The following is a 19491-nucleotide window of genomic DNA, read 5'->3' as shown; positions in this document are numbered from 1 at the left end:
GCCACTGCCAGGCTCCCCCCATCTCCCCCTCAAGCAGCGGTGGCAGGGGCACGGCCAGACAGCAAAGAAGGGGAAGGGGCTTAATTCACCTTTCTCTCTTCTCCCACTGGCACAGGACCCCAGCCAGGGTCTGCCTGGTAGAGCCACAGCAGCTACTGGCAGGCTTTCTGTCCCCACCCCACCCCCATACTCCCCACTCAAGCAGCAGGGAGTATGGCCAGATGCCAGCCCCAGTCTGGCAGCCTGAGGCAAAGTGGGGAAGGGAGTGGGAGTTTAAACCCTCACTCCCTCTCCTTTCCTATGGGCACAGGACTATCCAGCTCCCCACTCAAGTGACAGCAGCAGGGGCATGGCCAGCCACCAAGCCCGGGCTGGCAGCTTGAGGCAAAGAGGGGTGATGGAGGGGGGTTTAAACCAGGTGGGAGAAAGCCTGGCAGGGGTCCAATGCCAGTGGGAAAGGGGAGGGAGGGACCATTAAACCTCCTTCTCTACCCCCTTTGCTTCAGGTTGTTAGCCCAGGGCTGGCATCTGGCTATGCCCCTGCCCCTGCTGCTCAATCAGCAGGGAGAAAGGGGCACAGCAGCCCCTGCCAGATAGATCTTGGCTGGGGTCCCATGCTGGTGGGAGAGGGGAGGGTGGGGGTACTGAACCCCCTCCCTCATCTCTGCTTCAGTGTGCTGGCCAGGGTCTGGTCATGTCCCCTGCCCTTGAACAGGGAAAAGCCTGGCAGGGGCTGCTGCACCCCTGCCAGGCAGACCCCAGTTGCAGTCCTGAGCAGGGTTTCCTACCTGCACCCCCTTCTCAGCCAGTAGGTGCAGTGATAGTGCTCCAGTTAGCAAGCAGAGGAGTGGGGCCAACCCTGTCTGCTGAAGCAGACAGCATAGCCCAGCCCAGGGCTACAAAGCAAACTGGGATGCTGAGTTAAAAGAACCTATGTCCCATGTTTAAGTTGACTGGTTTGACCTTAACCCGATCTGATACTACAGTCAACCAGGTTTATTTTAAACCAGTTTCAGCCATTTTGAAAGTGGTTTACGTACACTGAACTTCTGTTTTGCTACAGGTTTAAATTGGTTTCTGATCACAAGTGATCCTGGTTTTCTCTGATACGAGGAAAAAACCCCCCACCCAACTTTCAGATTTAAAAAAAAATAAAACACACAACCCCAAAATCCACATTTTTCCATGATCAAAATGAAACACCACTATCTATCTATTAGTAGCGTTTCATTTTAATCATAGAAAAATGTTGATTTTGGGTTCCTTTTTTAAATCTGAAATTTGGGGATTTTTTTTAATCAAAGAAAACCAGGATCCTTGTTGATCACTTAAACCAGTTTGTGTTACTTCTGTCCCTAGCCCTGAAGTGAGTGAAGGTGGAAGAATCAGACCTTTATTGTTTACCTTTTTCAGTTGCTGGCATTGTTCTTTAAGCAATCTATGCTATAATTCTCTAGTTTTAATGGATGACATCACATCACTCATTTGTGAGAAGTCCCTAACTGAATCGGTGAGGGGCTCTGCATACAGAATGGCTCTGGGTACTTGATAGTGTGTATGAATCTGGAGAGAGACAGAGACAGAAATATAAATCATCTCTCATTTGGGGTGATCATTTTCAAGCAGGTTACTTTAAACCTAATCTACCTATTTTTTCCCCCCACAAATTACAGAGGTACCTACAGTCGAAAGGAGCAGAGGTTCCACTCAAGAGATCCCACTTCCACCCCTACCTGGAGCCCAGAAGTAAAATCTATTTTCATTTCCTTTCTTATGGCTATGGATCTTGCTACTGAGGTTGAACAAAATCACAAGAGAAATTCAGAGGGAAACAGTCTCCTCACTGTGGCTTCTACTTCCCTTTTTTTAAAGTTATATTTCCTGAAGCCCTGATCACTCACAGTTCCAAAAATACAGTATGACAAATGTACCCACAGAATGAAAAAAAAGTGACCAAAAAAGGATATATACCCTGTTCAGAGGCTGAAGTTAGTTAAGGACAGGGTTTTGTTTTTGTTTTTTTAAGATTCCTTGATGACTAACATCAACTGATTTCAAATCAGAAGTTCAATCGTATTTCAGTGCCTAGATGCATCAAAAATCTGGGCTTTGGTCTTCAATCTCAACAAGGCACATACATATCACTGCCCACATTCTGCATGTTCACTGTTTCTAAAACATAATAAAGTAGATCTCTTCAGATCTTCCTATAATCTCTTAAATATTTCAATTTCAGGCCATTACCTCAAAAGCCACCAACCTTGCCAAGTAAGTACAACTTTCATTTTTGATTAAGCTGAGATTGATTTCAGTTGCCACATATATATCGAGTCATTGGTTTCTGAATACACTAGTCTCTACTACATATAATAATGAGATTAAAATGCTTTCCTGGCTATACTTTATTAGCTAAATGAGTACAATTAGGGGAGTCTTAATGGGAAAGTCAAGTAAAGTCAAGTACCTGACTCCACTTGGTGCTTCTGAAAGTCTGTACCTGAAACCATTCATGTTGAGTCCTGTAAAATTAAAAATTTCATCTTGCTCTTATAACACACTAGAACCTCAAGTATGACATTTTCGAGGCAGGTTCAGGCTTCTGCAGCTTGAAAACCAGATGGGAGTTTATATAGAATTCAACCATTTGTTCTTGCACTACAGGAAAGAAGTACTACTTCTGTTATGTTTAATGCTTAAGTTCATATGTGTAAGTAATACATTTACAAGACATTTGGAAATAGTTCAATTTACAGTTCAAAATTTAGGACAGAATGCATATATGTAATTCATTATTTTTTCACAGGCAGAAGTGTAAAATATATCATATGTTAATATAAATAACAAACCTTCAGCACTTCCATAGAATGGTTTTAAATTATCAGAGATCTTTAATGAGCTGCAGTATTATTTTTGGGAGGATATTGGGCTCTCTCACAGTAGAATGAATATTCCTCCCTATACCCTCATCCAACAGTTAGGAACATAGAACATGCAATTAAAAGGGACTTGTGCTCCCATCAAATCTAGTCGCTTGATATTACAGGAAGCAAATCATACATGTCCTCTCATAAACTTTACTGCATGTTAAAATGCGTTAGGTTTTTCACTACCACTATTTCTACTGGCAGGTTGTTTCAGAAAGTCAGTCCTTAAAATGGTCAGTGTGAATTCTAATTTCCAGTCAATGGTCAGTCTGTACATTTTTTCACACCAACATTTTCCTTTAGCTTAGAAAACTGTTCTCCTACCGTTTTTTTTTTTACCACCAATATATTTATAAAAGCAAATTATGCTGCCTGGCAGCTTTAGTTTGTTCAGTTAAACAAGCCAAGCTTTCTGGTCAGGCACAGACATTACACATAAACCAGCATAAGTGGCTGGAAACTGGTCTAAACCCTGTAACAGAAGAGAAGTTCAGCATACATGCTCTGGTTTAAAAATAATGGAACCCAGACTAAGATAAACCTGGATTGATGTGGTATCAGATTTAAGTGATTTAGGTTAGACTGGTCTATCAAACTTGTGTACCAGCTGCCATCCCAACTCAAGTTAGGTTGTTATCTGCTGACATCCCGGTCTGCTTTGCAGGCCCCCGCTTACCTTCCCTCACAGTGCGGCTCACTTGAATTCAGCCTGCTCTGTCCCCAGCCCTGCCTCCAGCCAGCTGCCCTAGTGTCCCTCTTTCTCCCTGCACAACAGAGCAGCCAGCAAGGGGAGTGGGGACTGAAGGAATCAATTGACTTCATGGCTCATTATCTCCCCAATTCCTGCTAATCTCCCTCTAACTTTTAAGATAATTTTTAATCGCCTTGATGTTCCACTCTTCAAACTATCCTTTCTTCTGCAGTATAACTATCTGTTAGCCATTGATGGTAACATCTCTCATTTCACAGCCCTGCAGACTGTTTTTAGCTGTAGCAAAATCCTTAACCTTAACTGTGGTAGTATTAACTCAAGTGTTGAAATAACTGACAGTGAAGTATTGGAGGCACTGTCAAGCTGCTCAGGAAAGTTAGATTTTGTTCTAGGCATCTGAATCAGAGATATCTGTCTATCTAATGAAGGATCCTGGTTCTCTCTGATCGAAAGTTGGGAATTTTTTTTTTTGGATTTAAAAAAAAGTAACCTGAAATCCACATTTTTCCATGATTAAAATGAACCACCACTATTAGATATAATCTATATCTATTAGTGCTATTTCATTTCAATTATGGAAAAATGTGGATTTTGGGTTACTTTTTTTTAATCCGAAAATTGGGGATTTTTATTTTTTTAATCAGAGAAAACCAGAATCCCTGTATATAACTATGATGACTACAGGGCTAATGACACAGTATCATTTGACTATTCTATTTTTTGCCTAGTTTCTTGTGTTTTGTTAAAGCTTATATCTAACCTAGCAAGTTAGTGAATGTTCCAAAACTTACATATTTGTTTTTGCTTTGATCTTAAATTGAATACTATAGTGTTAACTCCCTAACATATTTGTAAAGCTTTAGTTTCTCTTTAACTGTAGAAAAATATGTTGTGTTATATGTAATGATGTGCCATACCATCTGCACCCCCCTTTTCAAAACCCTAGATCCACCCATGCAGAACTGTACACAGTATTCCAGATGTAGACTACATTTGGCAAGAATGTAAATGTAAGAAAGGGAATGACTGGCACAGCAACAGTTCTGCTGAATAGCTTTGCAAAGTGAGTAGTTATAATAGGGGTTATACTGGCTGACAAACTAAATGCAAGTCAGCAATAGCATTGGGCTGGAAAAAAGGCAAACATTTGGCTGAGGTATAGAAACGGGAGCATCATCTGTAAGACACAGTATAATCCTCTCTCTCAATTCTGTACTTGTAAGGTCTCAGCTTCAAAAACAGACATGGACCAATTGGAAATAGTCCAGAATAAAGCAACAAAAAATTAACAGAAGTTAGAAAACATGACCCACGATTGAAAAAAGTGGCTTCATTTAGCCTAGAAGAGTCACTTGTACACGTGATGAAAATTGGCCATTTTTGTGGTTTAATTGCATCACACTGTACACATGCAGGGGTTTTCTATGATTTAAATTAGTTTGCTAGGTTGCAAACTAAACCACATCCACATGTAGCTCAGTTTGCAATGTAACTATTTGTAATGCAGCAGCCTTTGACAGCTTGCCCCCCTGCCATGGGAGAGGTGGGCTGAAGGCAGCAGCAGTGAGGGGCCCAATCCTTTTCTTCATGGAGCCTGTCCACATTTCCCACAGCTAGGGGGTGAGCTGCCAGTGGGCCGAGCAGCCGCTGAGCTGTGGAGGGCTCCAGTCCTTCCTTCCATGGCAGCAGCACCCTCTGGAGCCACCTCGGCAGGCTGCTAGTGGGTGGGTGCTGCCCCAGCTCAGGCTCAGGGAACAGTTGGATCTGGTAGGTGCTGCTTGTGAGCTGGAATAGCACCTGCCCGCTAGCCACTTGCCTGGGTGGCCCCAGGGGGTGCCGCTACCATGGAGGGAAGGTCCAAGGCCCTTCACAGCTCAGGGTCCCCCAGCAGCTCACCCCCTGGCTGTGGGAGATGTGGGCAGGCTCTGTGGGAGAAAAAAAAACAAAAAAGGATCAGGCCCCTGCCCCCCCCCCCCAAGTGGAGCCTGCCTGCATGAGCTGTTGGCTGGGTTATGCAGCCCCATAACTGCAGGGGTCCCAGGCTTTCCCTCCATGGCAGTGGTCACCCCCAGGGCCACCCAGGTGGGGTGCTAGCTGCATGCAAGTTATAAGCTTTATCTCAGTAGTTTTAGAGATGGTATTCATTCAGTGGATTCTAGAGTTCTTTCCCTTGCTTGTTATATAAATCCAGAAATGGAATTTCAGAATACAAAACTAAGATTCCTTCATATTTAGCTCTTTGAGCACTTCAGTCTAGTAGACTTCACTGCCATTTTAAAACTGAAAATCTTAATTGCAGATCTATTTTTGTTTATACTTTCATTTAATTGAAACTGAATCAACTCATGATTCCTTGACTCAAGGTTATTTTTTTTATAACCACCTCTTCTGCAATGAACTCACTACTTCCTGAAACCAAGCCTAAAAAGCATAACTCCTTGTTGGTTCAGTGACTATTTGGTGAAGAATTTTCAACTGTTGCATGCAGGAAAAATTCTTCTCTATCATTATTAGCAGACAGAATGCTGCTTATCTGCATGTAGGAAATAGTCTCCATAATGATACATTTTTCTGGTATTATTTTTCTCTGTGTTGTTAATTAAAGTGATCCCCATGCACACCCAAATCTGACCCAGGAGTCTCTACCAGATCCCTAGCTGTATCCCAGTAAAAGAGGTTCTACTATCCTACCCCAAAAATGATTTTGACCCAAACCAGTTTGATTTATTTACAGTCAACCATATAATTAGCATACAAAGATACCACTGCTTTTACCTTTTCTGGCAATGCATACCCTCCAGTCTATGTGAATCAGTCAAGATTGCTACTTCATTGTGTATCTGTTAGCCCCATGTCAAGTTTCACATTCTGTAACAGTAGTTCTCCTTCAACCATTTCATTGGCCAGGGTCCTTGCATTTGTGTACAGGCATTTTAGTTGTTTCTCATTTCCAATTTCTGACTTCCAGGTCTAATTAAATGATGTCCAAGCCTTTCACTTACAGCTTCACCTACCTATTGGTCTCAAGTTTTAGTTCTTTGTCCTTGCTAGCCATTTTCCTAACCTATAGTTTCCTTTTAGCCATTACTGTGAATCTGTTCACTTGATTTTATTTATCCTATGCATCAAACCAAGTGTAAAGAACCTAGCGGTTTGTTCCAATCATTCCTCCCCCATATCTTAGTTGAAAATTTTATCATCTATGCCAGGCTCCAAATCCCAGATTACAATGCCAGATACTAGGGGAAGTCCACCCATTGAAAATAGCCCTCTTTCCATTAATGCCTTCTAATGGTCACACATCCCAAAGCCTTCTAAAACCTTGACACAGTTATTATTTCTTCCAACCCTACCCCCAACAAAATAATAGTAAATTACTGTGAAAGCTTAACCATGTCACTACTTGTCTTTCCCAGAAGTACCAGACACTGGAAGTCGCATTGTGGGTACACCTCCACGCAGCAGCCTTTCGGCTGGTTTGAATACCACAGACCAGGTAAGAACTTAGCTAAAAGGTAATACAATACATGGAAATGCATGTGTTCACAGGTGGTGTTGTAAAAGGAATTTTCTAGTCCTTTATCTCACCCCACCCACTGTCCAAAAAGCATAGTCTAGGGCTGAGGGTATTGGTGTTTCATTTCATCCCTAATTGTAGCCACTAGCCTGGTCTATGGTGAATTTTTTGTCATGTTATAGACCACCTAAATGCCCAGTTCAAGCAAAAAATGGTTACAGTGCACCATGACAGTATCTCAACATTTAGTTAGCCTGTAGAATAATGCTTAGATAGGATTAAAGTAAACCTAGTTGTGGTTAGTAGGACTCTACTAGTTTTCTCACTCAGTGTAAATAGTAACTCAAAAACATGTGAACCAAACTGAGTTTCAGATCCTCCCAACCCCCCCAGTTCACGTCACATAAAATAATTCCATACCAAATAAACAGGGCTGTAACAGGGCAGCCAGGTTCTTTAAGGGAAGCAGACAGCCCTGGAGCGTGTTTAGGTCTGGGTGTTTAGTTGGCACAAACAAAAGTCCAAGGGGAGAAAGCAGTTTCTCTAGGAAAGGTAAAAGCTGCAGGGCCCTCTCCTGATGCCCCAAGAAAACCTAAAAGTTTGCTTTACATATGTATTTGTTTGGACTAAGGACTATTGTTAAGTGTTACAATGACTGGCTGAGAGGCTTCAAAGGGATCAAAGCTGGACAGCGAGGCTACAGATTCCCAAGCCTGCTTATGGACTGTTGTTTGGATCAGTGGTTCTCAACCTTTGGTACCTTACGTACCTCCTGCTGATCAACGCAGCAAAAGCAAAACTGGAAGTCCCACCATGGCACTTATGGTTTCACCGCTGCAAGCCGAGTCCCACTTTTTCCTCACAGACCACGGCCTGCGGCAAAGCAGCCTGCACAGGGCCTCCCTCCCTATCCCCCAGCACTGACGCTGGGGAGTGAAAGCCCCAGCGCACTGGGGGGGATGGCAGCTGGAACTTCTTGTCCAAACAGGCAAAGACACCTTCAACTTGCTGGGAGCGGGGAGGTGCAGGCCAAACTGAAAGTGTGGCGCACACTTACCCGTTGTCCATGTCTCACGTACTCCCAGGGGTATGCATATCACAAGTTGAGAAACACTGGTTTGAATGGTCTGAAGGGCTCCTAATGGGACAAAAACCTGCCCACAGAAGGCATGCCCACCTGCTTACAAGTGTATGTCTTGATGTTCTGCCTCACTTTGTCCTTGCTGCAGAGAGCTATAAGAAACATGCAACTGCCCTTCAATTTTTCTATTTGACAGCTTTCTTCTGCTGCTAACTAGATTCGCTGAAAGTATGTACCTGCTTATCAAAGCAATCCATCTGCACCTCTTGCATCAGCAGATACGTACTCAGAAATCCCAGAATGCACTAGCACAAAAACAGAGGCGTACTTGTGAGCCATACTGGGTAGCAATGTTCCAACCTGGCTGGAACGTGGTCCTGCCAATTATTACAATGCAGAAGCCCGGTGGAATGCATGAGGCAGAATCTTGATCATAAAACATAACTCTCCTTAAGGCATGTTTGTTTGTCTGAGTGGGGGAAGGGGAGGGCAGAGGAAGGTTTGGGGTTTTGTTGAGGTTTTCTTTTTGTTTTTTGTTTGGTTTGGGTTTTTGTTTGTTTGTTTTGGGGAGGGGGGATGGTCATATTAGCAGAGATGGAACCTAACAAATACCAAGTTAGTTTTGTGGTTATTTGGAAGACTTTTTGTTATAACATTAAGGCTTTGAATAATCTAAGAAAGTACAGCTACTTTTATTCCAAAAATCTCTCCCCCCGATGATGGGGGAACTAACTGCAAGGAGCAGTCCTTATTAGCCTAGTAGTCGTGCACATACAAGATAAAAATAGTTCTACTGAGTGCAAAACAAAGCCTCCATTATGCAAGGCCGGTAACACTAAATGTTCTAAAGGCTGACATGACAACGATAATACAGCAGTGAGGAACACAAAGAACCTGCAGTTCTGGAATAATTTTAACAGTTTATCACACTGGATATTTATTATAAATGTCTTTTTTATATAAATAATCCAGCAGATGCTGGAGTAAACAGCTTGTAGCAAATATAATTGTTATTGGCAAAACAAGAAACGAAATAAAATATCTCCATTTCACTGGAGGAAAAACAAAAAAAAGAAGCGTTACTCTCAAAATCAATATATTCCCCCAAAATAATACTGTTCTCTGATACTGCTGTTTGCTGCAGCACACCCCTCAAGATACAATTTCTCATAGATTTTTAGGGTTTACACCAGCAAAGACCTTCATTTTGCCAGCTGTGAACTGTGAGCCAACAAAATAAGGTCTCCACTCGTATAGCTTATTCCCGACAGTGTGCGACTGGAAGCAGTAAAGTTCCAGTCGGAAGCTGATCCTGTATTTTAATATGCATTGGTTCCTATACTAAACTCATTACAATAATATTTGAGCCACTCTACCCCATTACATTTATCATAACTCCACACACACTGTTCCATGCTTGAAGGCCTCCTGGATTATTACATAAAAGAAAAGAGTGGGTTATTTATAAAGCTTTTGTTAAACAATTACCTTAACATATAAAGCTAAAATGACATCTCGCACTCCTCACAAAAGCATGTTATGAACATAAAACGTATAGGTGAAGAGGTTAAAATACAGAAAATCTTGTAAAATATATATTAGCTATCCTGAGAGTAAGCTATATGAACAACATTTGAAATGACTGATTTGCAGCTCTGAACCTTTTGTGGGAGCTAGAGCTTGTCAGCCCTTTCTTACAAAATGATGGTAACCTCTTTTATATAGTTTGACCACTCATCAAGAATGTGGGAAATTGGGGTTCTAGCCTCTTTATTTCTGCCTTGGGGAGGGTTCAAATCATATCTTCCCCTTCACAAGGGAGTGTGCTTACTATTAGATGGTACTGTGCAGCAAAGCAAGTCACTCCCAATCCCTCCTATTAAAATGTTTCTATTTTATGCACTGCCCAGCCACTAACAATGCATGCTCAGTAGCTGTGTGGATGTGTACTTGTCTACTGTACATGGATAACAGAATCAAAGCCTGCACATAAATGTCAAAATGCCGTATGTGGTTGGAAAACTGCCATTTGGGTGCATAAAGGGTAATAGAATTCTGCCCTAAAACTCTGCAGATCTAGTCCTGAACAGCTCAAGCCTCACTGACAATAGAACACAGGCTACTAAGCAACCAAGTTATTTCTGAAAATGGAATTTAAGTACTATTGAAAATTTTACACTTTTTTGTATAGAACATTTTATCATTTAAATGAAAACACTAAGCCCTTCTGCACTGGCTTTCATCTTTGGTTTCAAAGCATCTCAAATATTAAACAATCTTCACAGCTCAGGAGTACGAAAAGCATCTACAATAATTATAGGCTTATTCTTTGTCCAGAGCACTCCAATTGGTTGTCTCAGCAGCCAATCACAATGCTTACTGAAACAACCAGCATGCTCCAGACAGACAGAATAAACGTGTTGTTATTATAGAAGATCCTGAGGCATTTCAAGCAGATATGCTGCAAAGTCAGATCTAGAATGAAGCACTGGAATCCCCCTGCCATGGAGCGGGCAGGCTCTGCCAAAGGTGGGGGTGGGAGAAAAAAAAACCAAGTGAGGGGCCTGATCCTTCTGAACCCCTCCCCCCAAGCCTGCCTACCTCTCCTGCTGCCGGGGGGCAATCTGGCGGGTGCTTCTCCTCATGGTGGTGGCTCCTAGGACCACCCAGGCAGTGTACCAGTGAGTGGGTGCTGCCCAGGGATCACCATTCTCACAGAGGGAAGCACTAGGGCCCCCTGCAGCTCGGGGCCTGTGCGACCTGCCAGCAGCTCACTTCCTGGCCATGGGAGAGAAGGAGGGTTGGGGGAAATTTAAAATTGGGCCCCTTGCCATTCCCCTGGAAGAGCCTACTCATGCAAGCTGATGTCGGATCACGCAGCCCCTAAGCTGCAGGGTGGCCTGGTGCTTCCCTCTGCAGCAGCAGTGCCCCCAAGCAGGTGCTAGTTGCACAGGTACAGCCCCAGCTCACAGGCAGCACCTGCCAGATCCAATTGTGCCTGGGACCACCTGGGAATGGGCTGGTTACCCTGGGAAAGTGACAGGAGGGCAGCTGGGTGTGCTGACACTGCAAACCTGCCAAGCCCAAGCTTCCCTGGGCATGCCCTGGCTTCTAGCACCCTGTGTCTTTTCTGGATAGGGCCTGTGTACACGAGAAATTTCACTGTAATTTGTTACATAGCAAACTAAAATACAGGAGATGTGTTTTAGCTTGCTACATAAAAAAGTCATTTAAATTGAAATACACTGCCGAACATGTTTACTGTTACAAAATTTAATCATAACATGCTGTCAAATGTGTACACTTATGCAATTAAACCACTAACGGGCAATCTTCTCCCATGTACAAGGGCCCTCTTATTCTGACTATGAGCAAGTTAGGTCAGATTTTTGACAAAATATGTATTTATATTCCCAAGTCTGTGTTTACACATGGACAGCTTTATGTAGGCCTTTTGGAGGGTGAGAAATTTGATTACGTTAAAGTAGTAGGTCAAAGAATAACTAAAAATCCTGTATTTAAATAAATACTTTTGCACTTAACGGAAAAAACTTTCAAATCTTTCATACTCCTTCTACATCTTCCACTGGAATAGCCTTCTGCTTAAAAAAACAAAATCATTTTCTCTACATGGAAACCTCTCCTCTAGGGATTTCTACCCCCATAACCATTCACTACTAATCCACTTAAATTGTTTTGAACATGCTCGCTTTTTTTTGCGCTGCATCTGTCCAATTAAGATATAAGCTCCTGGCAGATGCTTGTTTTACCTATCTGTTATTTTGAAGTGCTCACTGTACAAGTGGTTCATTGTTTATTCCCCATTTACAGCTTGTGTATTACAACAAAATCCAGTGATGAAACAGTCATCTCATTTTGCTCTGTCTTATCAAAGAAAACCAGTGCTTCTCTCTCTCTTTCTCTTACAGGATGCTGGTGTTCATAGTAAAACATGGTATGCTGCTGACTGTGATCGCAAAACTGCAGAAGATGCATTATACAGATCAAATAAGGTAAAGCAAATTGTTCACATTCACAGTCTCATTCTTTTAGGGACAATCTAGAAATACAGAATGAGGAACACACTAGAAGTATTCCAAGAAAGGTTGGGCTACATGTTGAACAAGTTAGAAGACTCTCCCTGGAGGATTCTAATTTGGATGAAGTAAGCTCTAAACTCTTTGGATACTGCCCCTTGATAGGAGCTTCCTGTTCTGTTTCTCTAATGCCACAGTCTGATAGAAGGTAAAAGTACTGTAGAAAACAAGAGAGAGAAAAGATCTGCTAGTTCATGTCCATCCCTGATGGGTGCAGGCAGTAATGCACAGCTGTTGATTAAGCCCCATGTCACAGATCAGCTAGCACTGCCTACCATCTCATATGAAAGTGCTAGTATCCATAGGAACTGGTGCTACCACATTTGGAGCACATGCACACACATACCACTACAGAGTATTTAGAAATCAGTATTTTAGATACTACCTCAACTTCTCGTCTGAGATCATATCTACCTACACTGGAAGTTCTGTCCAATGCCATAGGGGGCATCAAATATAAGGCAAAACCAGGACTACCAGGCAGGTTCCCAAGGTTGGAAAGGACTTATGTTTCCACCAGGCAGAAGGGACAGAACACAGGGGTAATTTTTAGCGTAGGATGTTGCTGCGTAGGAAGCATATCCTGACACTAGCACTCTCAGCTTTTCTTTGCTGCTTCTACAAAGCTGCAGCAAATATTTCATCCTCTCAGGTTTTCGCTCCTTTCTTGCCTTTTCACTACCATTAGTAGCTTGTAAAGCCTTCACTTAAAATGGCCTCTGTACAGGCTGCTGCATGCTCATTTTCTTCCTGTCTCTGTGGGTGAAAGAGCACATGCAGCAGCAGTGACAGAGGCTTTTGAGACAACAGTGAAGCCTGCTAAATAACGTCTGCATAAGTTTAGTTGAGAGGAAGCTTTTTCCCCCACCATCATTTTTTTCCATTGGTTATATTAAATAATGATACAAATTCAATGACACCAACAAGTAGCAAGCTGCTACAATTTTTTTTTTGAAAACTATTAAAGTTACTGCATTGTTTCTTATTTTAGGATGGGTCTTTTCTAATAAGGAAGAGCTCTGGACAAGACTCAAAGCAACCATATACACTAGTTGTGTTTTATAACAAGAGAGTTTATAATATTCCTGTGCGATTTATTGAATCAACAAAACAATATGCACTGGGCAGAGAAAAAAATGGTGAGGAGGTGAGTGATTTTTCTTGTTTCAACCTTTTGCATATGTAGATAAAGATTAAAGTACGTATTTTAAAATTACACTGTGAAGAGTGTAGGTCTTGATGCCTGAAAATAGAAAATATACCCATAAAACAATAGATATATCCCTTACACTGGAAAATGAATACAACAGTTGTACTTTAAATCCAGACTGAATTCTAATTTATCACAAATTGTAAGAAGCCTTTAAATATACATGTTTGGACAGTCATCACCAGGATCAGAGCTGTAGTTTAATCTAAACTCTCAACCCTTTCAGGAACTACTTCTCTCCACCCTTTCTCTGAAGCTCACATTACATTAATAAAGAGCAGCCATAAAAAAAGGGTAAAGAAATGTAGTTAGAATCGTTCACTCACCTCTGCCCAGTACCTACCAAAAAGGGAAGGATGCAAACTGTTAAAACTCTTCCAGTTTTAATGTTATGCCACTTGCATAATTCAGCTGTTTTGAAAGCTGCATGGAGACTGGGAACCCAAATACTGATTTAAAATAAATTAAAACAAAAACCAAAAACCCCCCAGCTTTTTCACAGGTTAGGATGGCCTTTGAGGGATCTTGACTTAGCTTTACCTGAACCTAGTCAAGCTGCCTCTCAGGTGATGGGTCTGAAGCCAGAGAACAGATGATGGTCTGCAGATGCATCAGTTAAAGGGACATCAAGAAAGTCAAGGAGAGAGAGCCACCTCTGCAGGAGGCCTGAGCCAAGAGGAAAGGTAGTAGAACCCTGTATGACTGTTTTTACATGAAGAAATAAACCCACTTCTAAAGAAAGGGACTGAAGATTTCCTGATGTTTGGAGCTTTCTTTGACAGCTGGTCTGGTAGCTAATAGGCTTATTCCTAATTACTTATAAGCCAACAGTTTTCCCAGATCACCTAAAACAATTTGAGATAAGATACACAGGCTAGGATCCTCCAAATCCTTTTCATAAGATTAGCTGTAGGAGAACAATTTCATTATTGCTGTAAATGTGCCACCAGAAACGTACCATTATGGGTACTGATATTTTCTCTGTTCTACTAGCTCTACCAAGCTATGCTGGAATTCTGTGCTAAAGGAAGCCAAGAATGTTGTAGACACAGCATGCTTAAGTTTTGGAACAGCAGAGCCACCACTTGGTAACACCCTTAGGGTATACAGAAACAGATATATCAAGTGCTTCAAATTCTGTTTTTGTTTTCTATTTAAGAGCACTTTGTAGTGCTTCAATAGCATATAGACATACAACTGCTTCCTAGCTAAAGCATTATTGTGAAGTGTTTCAGGGCAATCTGTTTCATCCAGGAGCACTTTTGATATAATTTGAACTGAACTGATTTGTAATGTCCACTCAATTTGAATAGCACTTTCAAGTTGTTTTTAAAGCACTATATTAGGGCTATCCATTCCCCTCAGAGGAGCCCATGGTTCTATCATCGCATGTACTGAAACTGGTAGAAAGAAAAGAAAATGGTCTTTGCAATTGCCAATGTTAGCCACACAGTGTAAATGACTTCTAATGGATTTCTCTTTTCTCAATCCAGCGCTTTGACAGTGTTGCTGAAATAATAGAAAATCATCAGCGCACATCCCTTGTTCTAATTGACAGCCAAAACAACACAAAAGATTCCACCAAACTGAGACACATTGTACGAGTTTCATAATTACAACGAACTGTAACAAAAGTTAAGTTTAATTTTTCTTCAACTTTTTCAAAGTTTCTGGATCGATTGTGAAAGCAAACCATGCCATCCAGAGATACTATCACTAGAATGGTCTTTGAAAGTATCCACCTAGCAATAAAAAAAAAAATGCTGTGCATAAGGACTACAAGCCCATGCTGTTTTATCAAAATATCCAGGAGTTGTTTTTAATAATTACCTAAACAAGGTACGAACGGTTTCTTTGTGGTGTCATCATTTAATGTGGTCATTCCAAATTCATGTCAATAAAAGATACACACCACAGAATGACTGTCATTCCTTTTTAAGGGATTAATTTCCTGGAGAATATTTGCACTTGCAAGTGAAGAAAAAAAATGCATCCACCTGTGGCATATATCTTTTCAATACATTTAAAGAATTTACTGCTTTCAATAAAGTAACTTCCTTGCAAAATCCATAGCTCTTGATGTTAGAATGGCGATACCTAGGCAACGGACCTTGTATGCAGATAGGATTTTGCTTCATGTGATCATCTCCAGTAAAAATATATAGGGTTTATTTTTTGAGATTATTAATAAATTTGTTTTGTTTTTAACTTTGTGGTGTCTTATGAGATTTTATGGTTGTATTTTATTGGGTAAATAAAACATTTCAAAATTCTAAAGCATGTAATGTCTAATAGTATTATTGATTGACATTTAGTTCCAGCTGTACTTCATTACATCTCTTGAGTTTTGGTATAAATATTACCTTTGTATAAGCAATTTCACAAATTCTACTGTTAAGATGCACAAATTTTAGTGCCAAGATTACCAACATATACTTTTCTCACATCTGTATTTTTTATGTTGTTCTGCAATGTATATTTTTTTACTTAAGTTCTGTCAAATTCCTTTGTCTGAAAATTGTTACATATCATTTCATAGTGCTTAGGGTCAGAAGGGACCTAAACAGATCATCAGGTCCAACCCCCGAGATCACCAGGTCTGACCCCCAGATAGCAAGAGCTGAATAATGCCAGATTCCTTCATTGCTAAACATTACTTAAATATAACTTTATTACAACTGTCACTGTTCATAGTCCCCAAAATCTTAATAAATCCAATGGAGTTGTTAGCAAAAAAAAAAAAGGAAACAAATTAGAGCAATGCCATTAGAAAGATGCATTTCTTTGGCATACACCTTACACAAATTTTATTTCCCTTCCACTTAAGTAGAGTGCGTGTTAAGTAGCTCAAAAGGGAGTAAGATTGCCAGGGCTGACTCACTGATGAACTTGGTAGCATTCCCAAGAATTTACACTAGGGGACTGGGAATCATAAGCAACTTGGATTCCAGATTCTGCAACTATAGGGATACATGAGCCTAGGCCCAAATGGTTATGTTTGGTAAAATGATATGCAAACAAATGCAGTCTTGCAACAGGAAGTGTAAGGCAAGTTTAATGGTAAAGAGCACTACTAGCAATGGCTATAATGATGTTTTATAAAACAGACTGGTCTGTTCCCTTTCCAGCAGCGGGTCTGAGCCAATCAACAACCATCCAACTCATTTCATGTCATTCTGGAAAAAAGAGCTAAGTGTGGGAAAAGTCTTGAAAGAGAAGCCTGCCGCGAAGCTTTCAAGCAATAAAAAGGTGGCCTGAATAAGTCAGCCAGTATAAGCACAGACCTAAAATAGACTCCTGACAGACATTACACTTAAGTTGTGATTAACTGGCTAATCACACTTTTAAGTAATGACCTGATCACACATTTGATCCTTTAATGGCATGCTAAAATAAGGAATAAACCACAAAATCATTACACAAAAACGTGCAATAACTTTGTGGCTGGTTCCTGTCACGTCTTTAATTGAATGTGCCAGTACTCCCAGCCTCCAGAATTGGAGACTTTGAGGACTCCCATGTGTTCTAAAGGCTGGGAGCAGCGTCCATTTAATCAGGCCTCCCAGCCAGGAGAGCACAGAGAGACAAGCTTGCTATTTACCAGTACAAGAGGAGCCTGGGATCCTGATGCTAGGCTCCCCCCACAATGTTGCAATAGGATCTGATGCTCAATCCTGCCAATTGTACCTCCTCTCATGCACATGTGGCATGGCAGGAAGCATGACTGTTGGGATCATACATCAGATCCCATCACACCTTTAACATCTCTTGGGGGCCATAGAGAGCTACAGAGATCAGTAGGAGTGTCAGCACCCTGATAATGGGGCTGGGAAACTACATGGGAAAAGGTATTCCTAAAATATAACCAGCTGAGCTCCTCTGCATAGAAGGAACCTGGAAGTTAAGAGCTGGCAACTGAACTATGGCATAGTCTGTAACACAGTGTAGATACCAGATCTAGCTGTGAACAACCTGCTGCAGATACACTGCTTCCACTACCAGAGCTAGCTCGTTCACAGCTACACTGTCCGTAAGACACTCACCTTATGTGCCACAGAAGTCAAAATGAGCCAAGGAACTGTAACAAATGGAAAAAAAAATGATCTCATGATTAAAGCAGATAAATGCTCCCTGAATAGGACACTACCCATGCTCCTGCTAGAGTTCCTATGGGAAACTAGTCAAATACCTGAAACCAGGCTTTTCATAGGTGGCCTGTGTGTATCATTTTCTAAGTGGCAGATTTAAGACTGTTGGGGTTAGATTTGCATAAGTGGGCACTCACAGCTCCAACTGAGGTCAGTGAGAACTGTTACTTTAACAGTGAATGCTTTGAAAAAAAATCAAGTCCTTGGTATCTCCAACTGCACATCGAAAAAAAGATTGGGGGGGGAGAAAAATCAGTGGATGCATATATGTTAACCTCCATGCCTCAATTCCATACCAATGAGGAAATTAAATCATCCTATCTTCACGGTTCGAGAAGAAAACACTTTAAACATATCCTTATTCAATAAAATTTCAATTTATGCATAGAATGGAATAGGGATCCAGTGGAAAAGCAGTCAGGCAATTAAAGCCTGCATTATGATGTATACGCACATTATAATATGCATATGACGAATTAAGTTTGTACAGGCCACATTATTTTGCTAGTTCCCAAGTTTGAATAACTGCAATTGCAACTTTATATCTTATTTCAATAGTTTACTGTCGCTGCATCTACATGAGACACTGACTGCACAGTCATTATTGCACAGTCACTTAGTACTTGTATAAACAAGTACTAAATAACTGTGCAGTAGCTGGAGTTACCGCGCAGTAGCATCACCGAATGGCTTTTTGGTGACACTGACTGTCCAATAGCTTATTACTACTGTGCAGTAGCACTGAATCACACTTCCTGCCATATGATGCTCCTGCACAGTAGTAACAACCTACTGTGCAGTCAGCGCCTCGTGTAGATATGGCTAGTATCTACTTTCCTAGGTTCTGCTGAGAAGAAAAAAATTAAGATTCATCATGTTACACCAGTGATTCTTAAGCTTGGTACCATGAGATCCTTTTAAAGAATGCTACAGCATTCCATGAAATATTAGCAGTCAAGCATGCAAACACCTACATGATTCACAAGATAAACCCAGAAATTTCAAATGGGAACCCAGTGTCAAAAACATTCTGATGTTTTAGTCTGAGTTCTTTGCAATGAAGATCTATTCTTCCACCCCCATTTCCCTTCCCCAGGCTCCACCCTCCATTGGCTCTTAACCCCTTCACCTACACATGAGAAAAACAGTCCTGGAAACCAAGAGAGAGAGAGAAACTCATTTGAGAATTTAGCTGCCAAAACACTAACAAAATGTCTCCAAAACATGCACGAATCAAGGTTTTCCAAAAGCCTATCTATCACATTTAAACTGCCTGCCACATAGTAAAGACACTAAAGCATCTCAATTAAGCTGCTGTAGTGTCTTTTTTTAGTGAGGGCAAAAAGATGAATTTGTCCCTAAACATGTTCTTGGAACTAGATGCACTAGTTTTGCACAATTTTAAAAAGCCATATACATAGCCTGAAGCAGATGACCTAGCATAAAAAAAATTAATTCCGAACTGCTAATGTTCAATGCTAACCAATGCTATTACCCTCCATGAAAGTCCTTAAATAAATGCCTGCAATACTTACATTTGGCAGAGAAACATTTACAAACTTGTGAATTAGTGAAGTCCCTCTTAGTAGGATTCTTCAGCTATATGAAGAAGATGCCTAAGAAGCTAAAACACTCAAAAGATACCAACATTTTCTAAACATGCAACACTTATAAAAATGTATACAGACAATATACATAGTTTGTATACATTTATGTATACAAACATGATTGTACATACATGATTGTAGTCTCTAAAAAGTTATGCTTTCTATCATAGTAACTTGATCAATTCAGTTAAAAAT

At 41.0% G+C, this 19491-nt stretch overlaps 1 protein-coding gene across 2 annotated transcripts in view; it reads left to right on the top strand.

Moving 5' to 3' along the window:
• The window catches only part of BLNK (B-cell linker), a 201804-nt gene extending 186136 nt beyond the window's left edge, over positions 1–15668 (top strand). For both annotated transcript variants that reach the window (XM_019502659.1, XM_019502658.1), the window contains 6 exons: positions 1674–1746; positions 2237–2268; positions 7053–7132; positions 12164–12247; positions 13323–13478; positions 15035–15668. In XM_019502659.1, coding sequence (XP_019358204.1) covers positions 1674–1746; positions 2237–2268; positions 7053–7132; positions 12164–12247; positions 13323–13478; positions 15035–15154 — 545 coding nt within the window. In that variant the 3' untranslated portion in view covers positions 15155–15668. The remainder of the gene's footprint in view (positions 1–1673; positions 1747–2236; positions 2269–7052; positions 7133–12163; positions 12248–13322; positions 13479–15034) is intronic.
• The last annotated feature ends 3823 nt before the right edge of the window (positions 15669–19491 follow it).

Source organism: Gavialis gangeticus, unplaced genomic scaffold (genome assembly GCF_001723915.1).
Source record: "Gavialis gangeticus isolate Ggan-Ray unplaced genomic scaffold, GavGan_comp1, whole genome shotgun sequence".
Taxonomy (NCBI): domain Eukaryota; kingdom Metazoa; phylum Chordata; order Crocodylia; family Gavialidae; genus Gavialis; species Gavialis gangeticus.
Note: the sequence above shows the minus strand (reverse complement) of the source record. Positions and strands in the feature narration are given on the sequence as shown.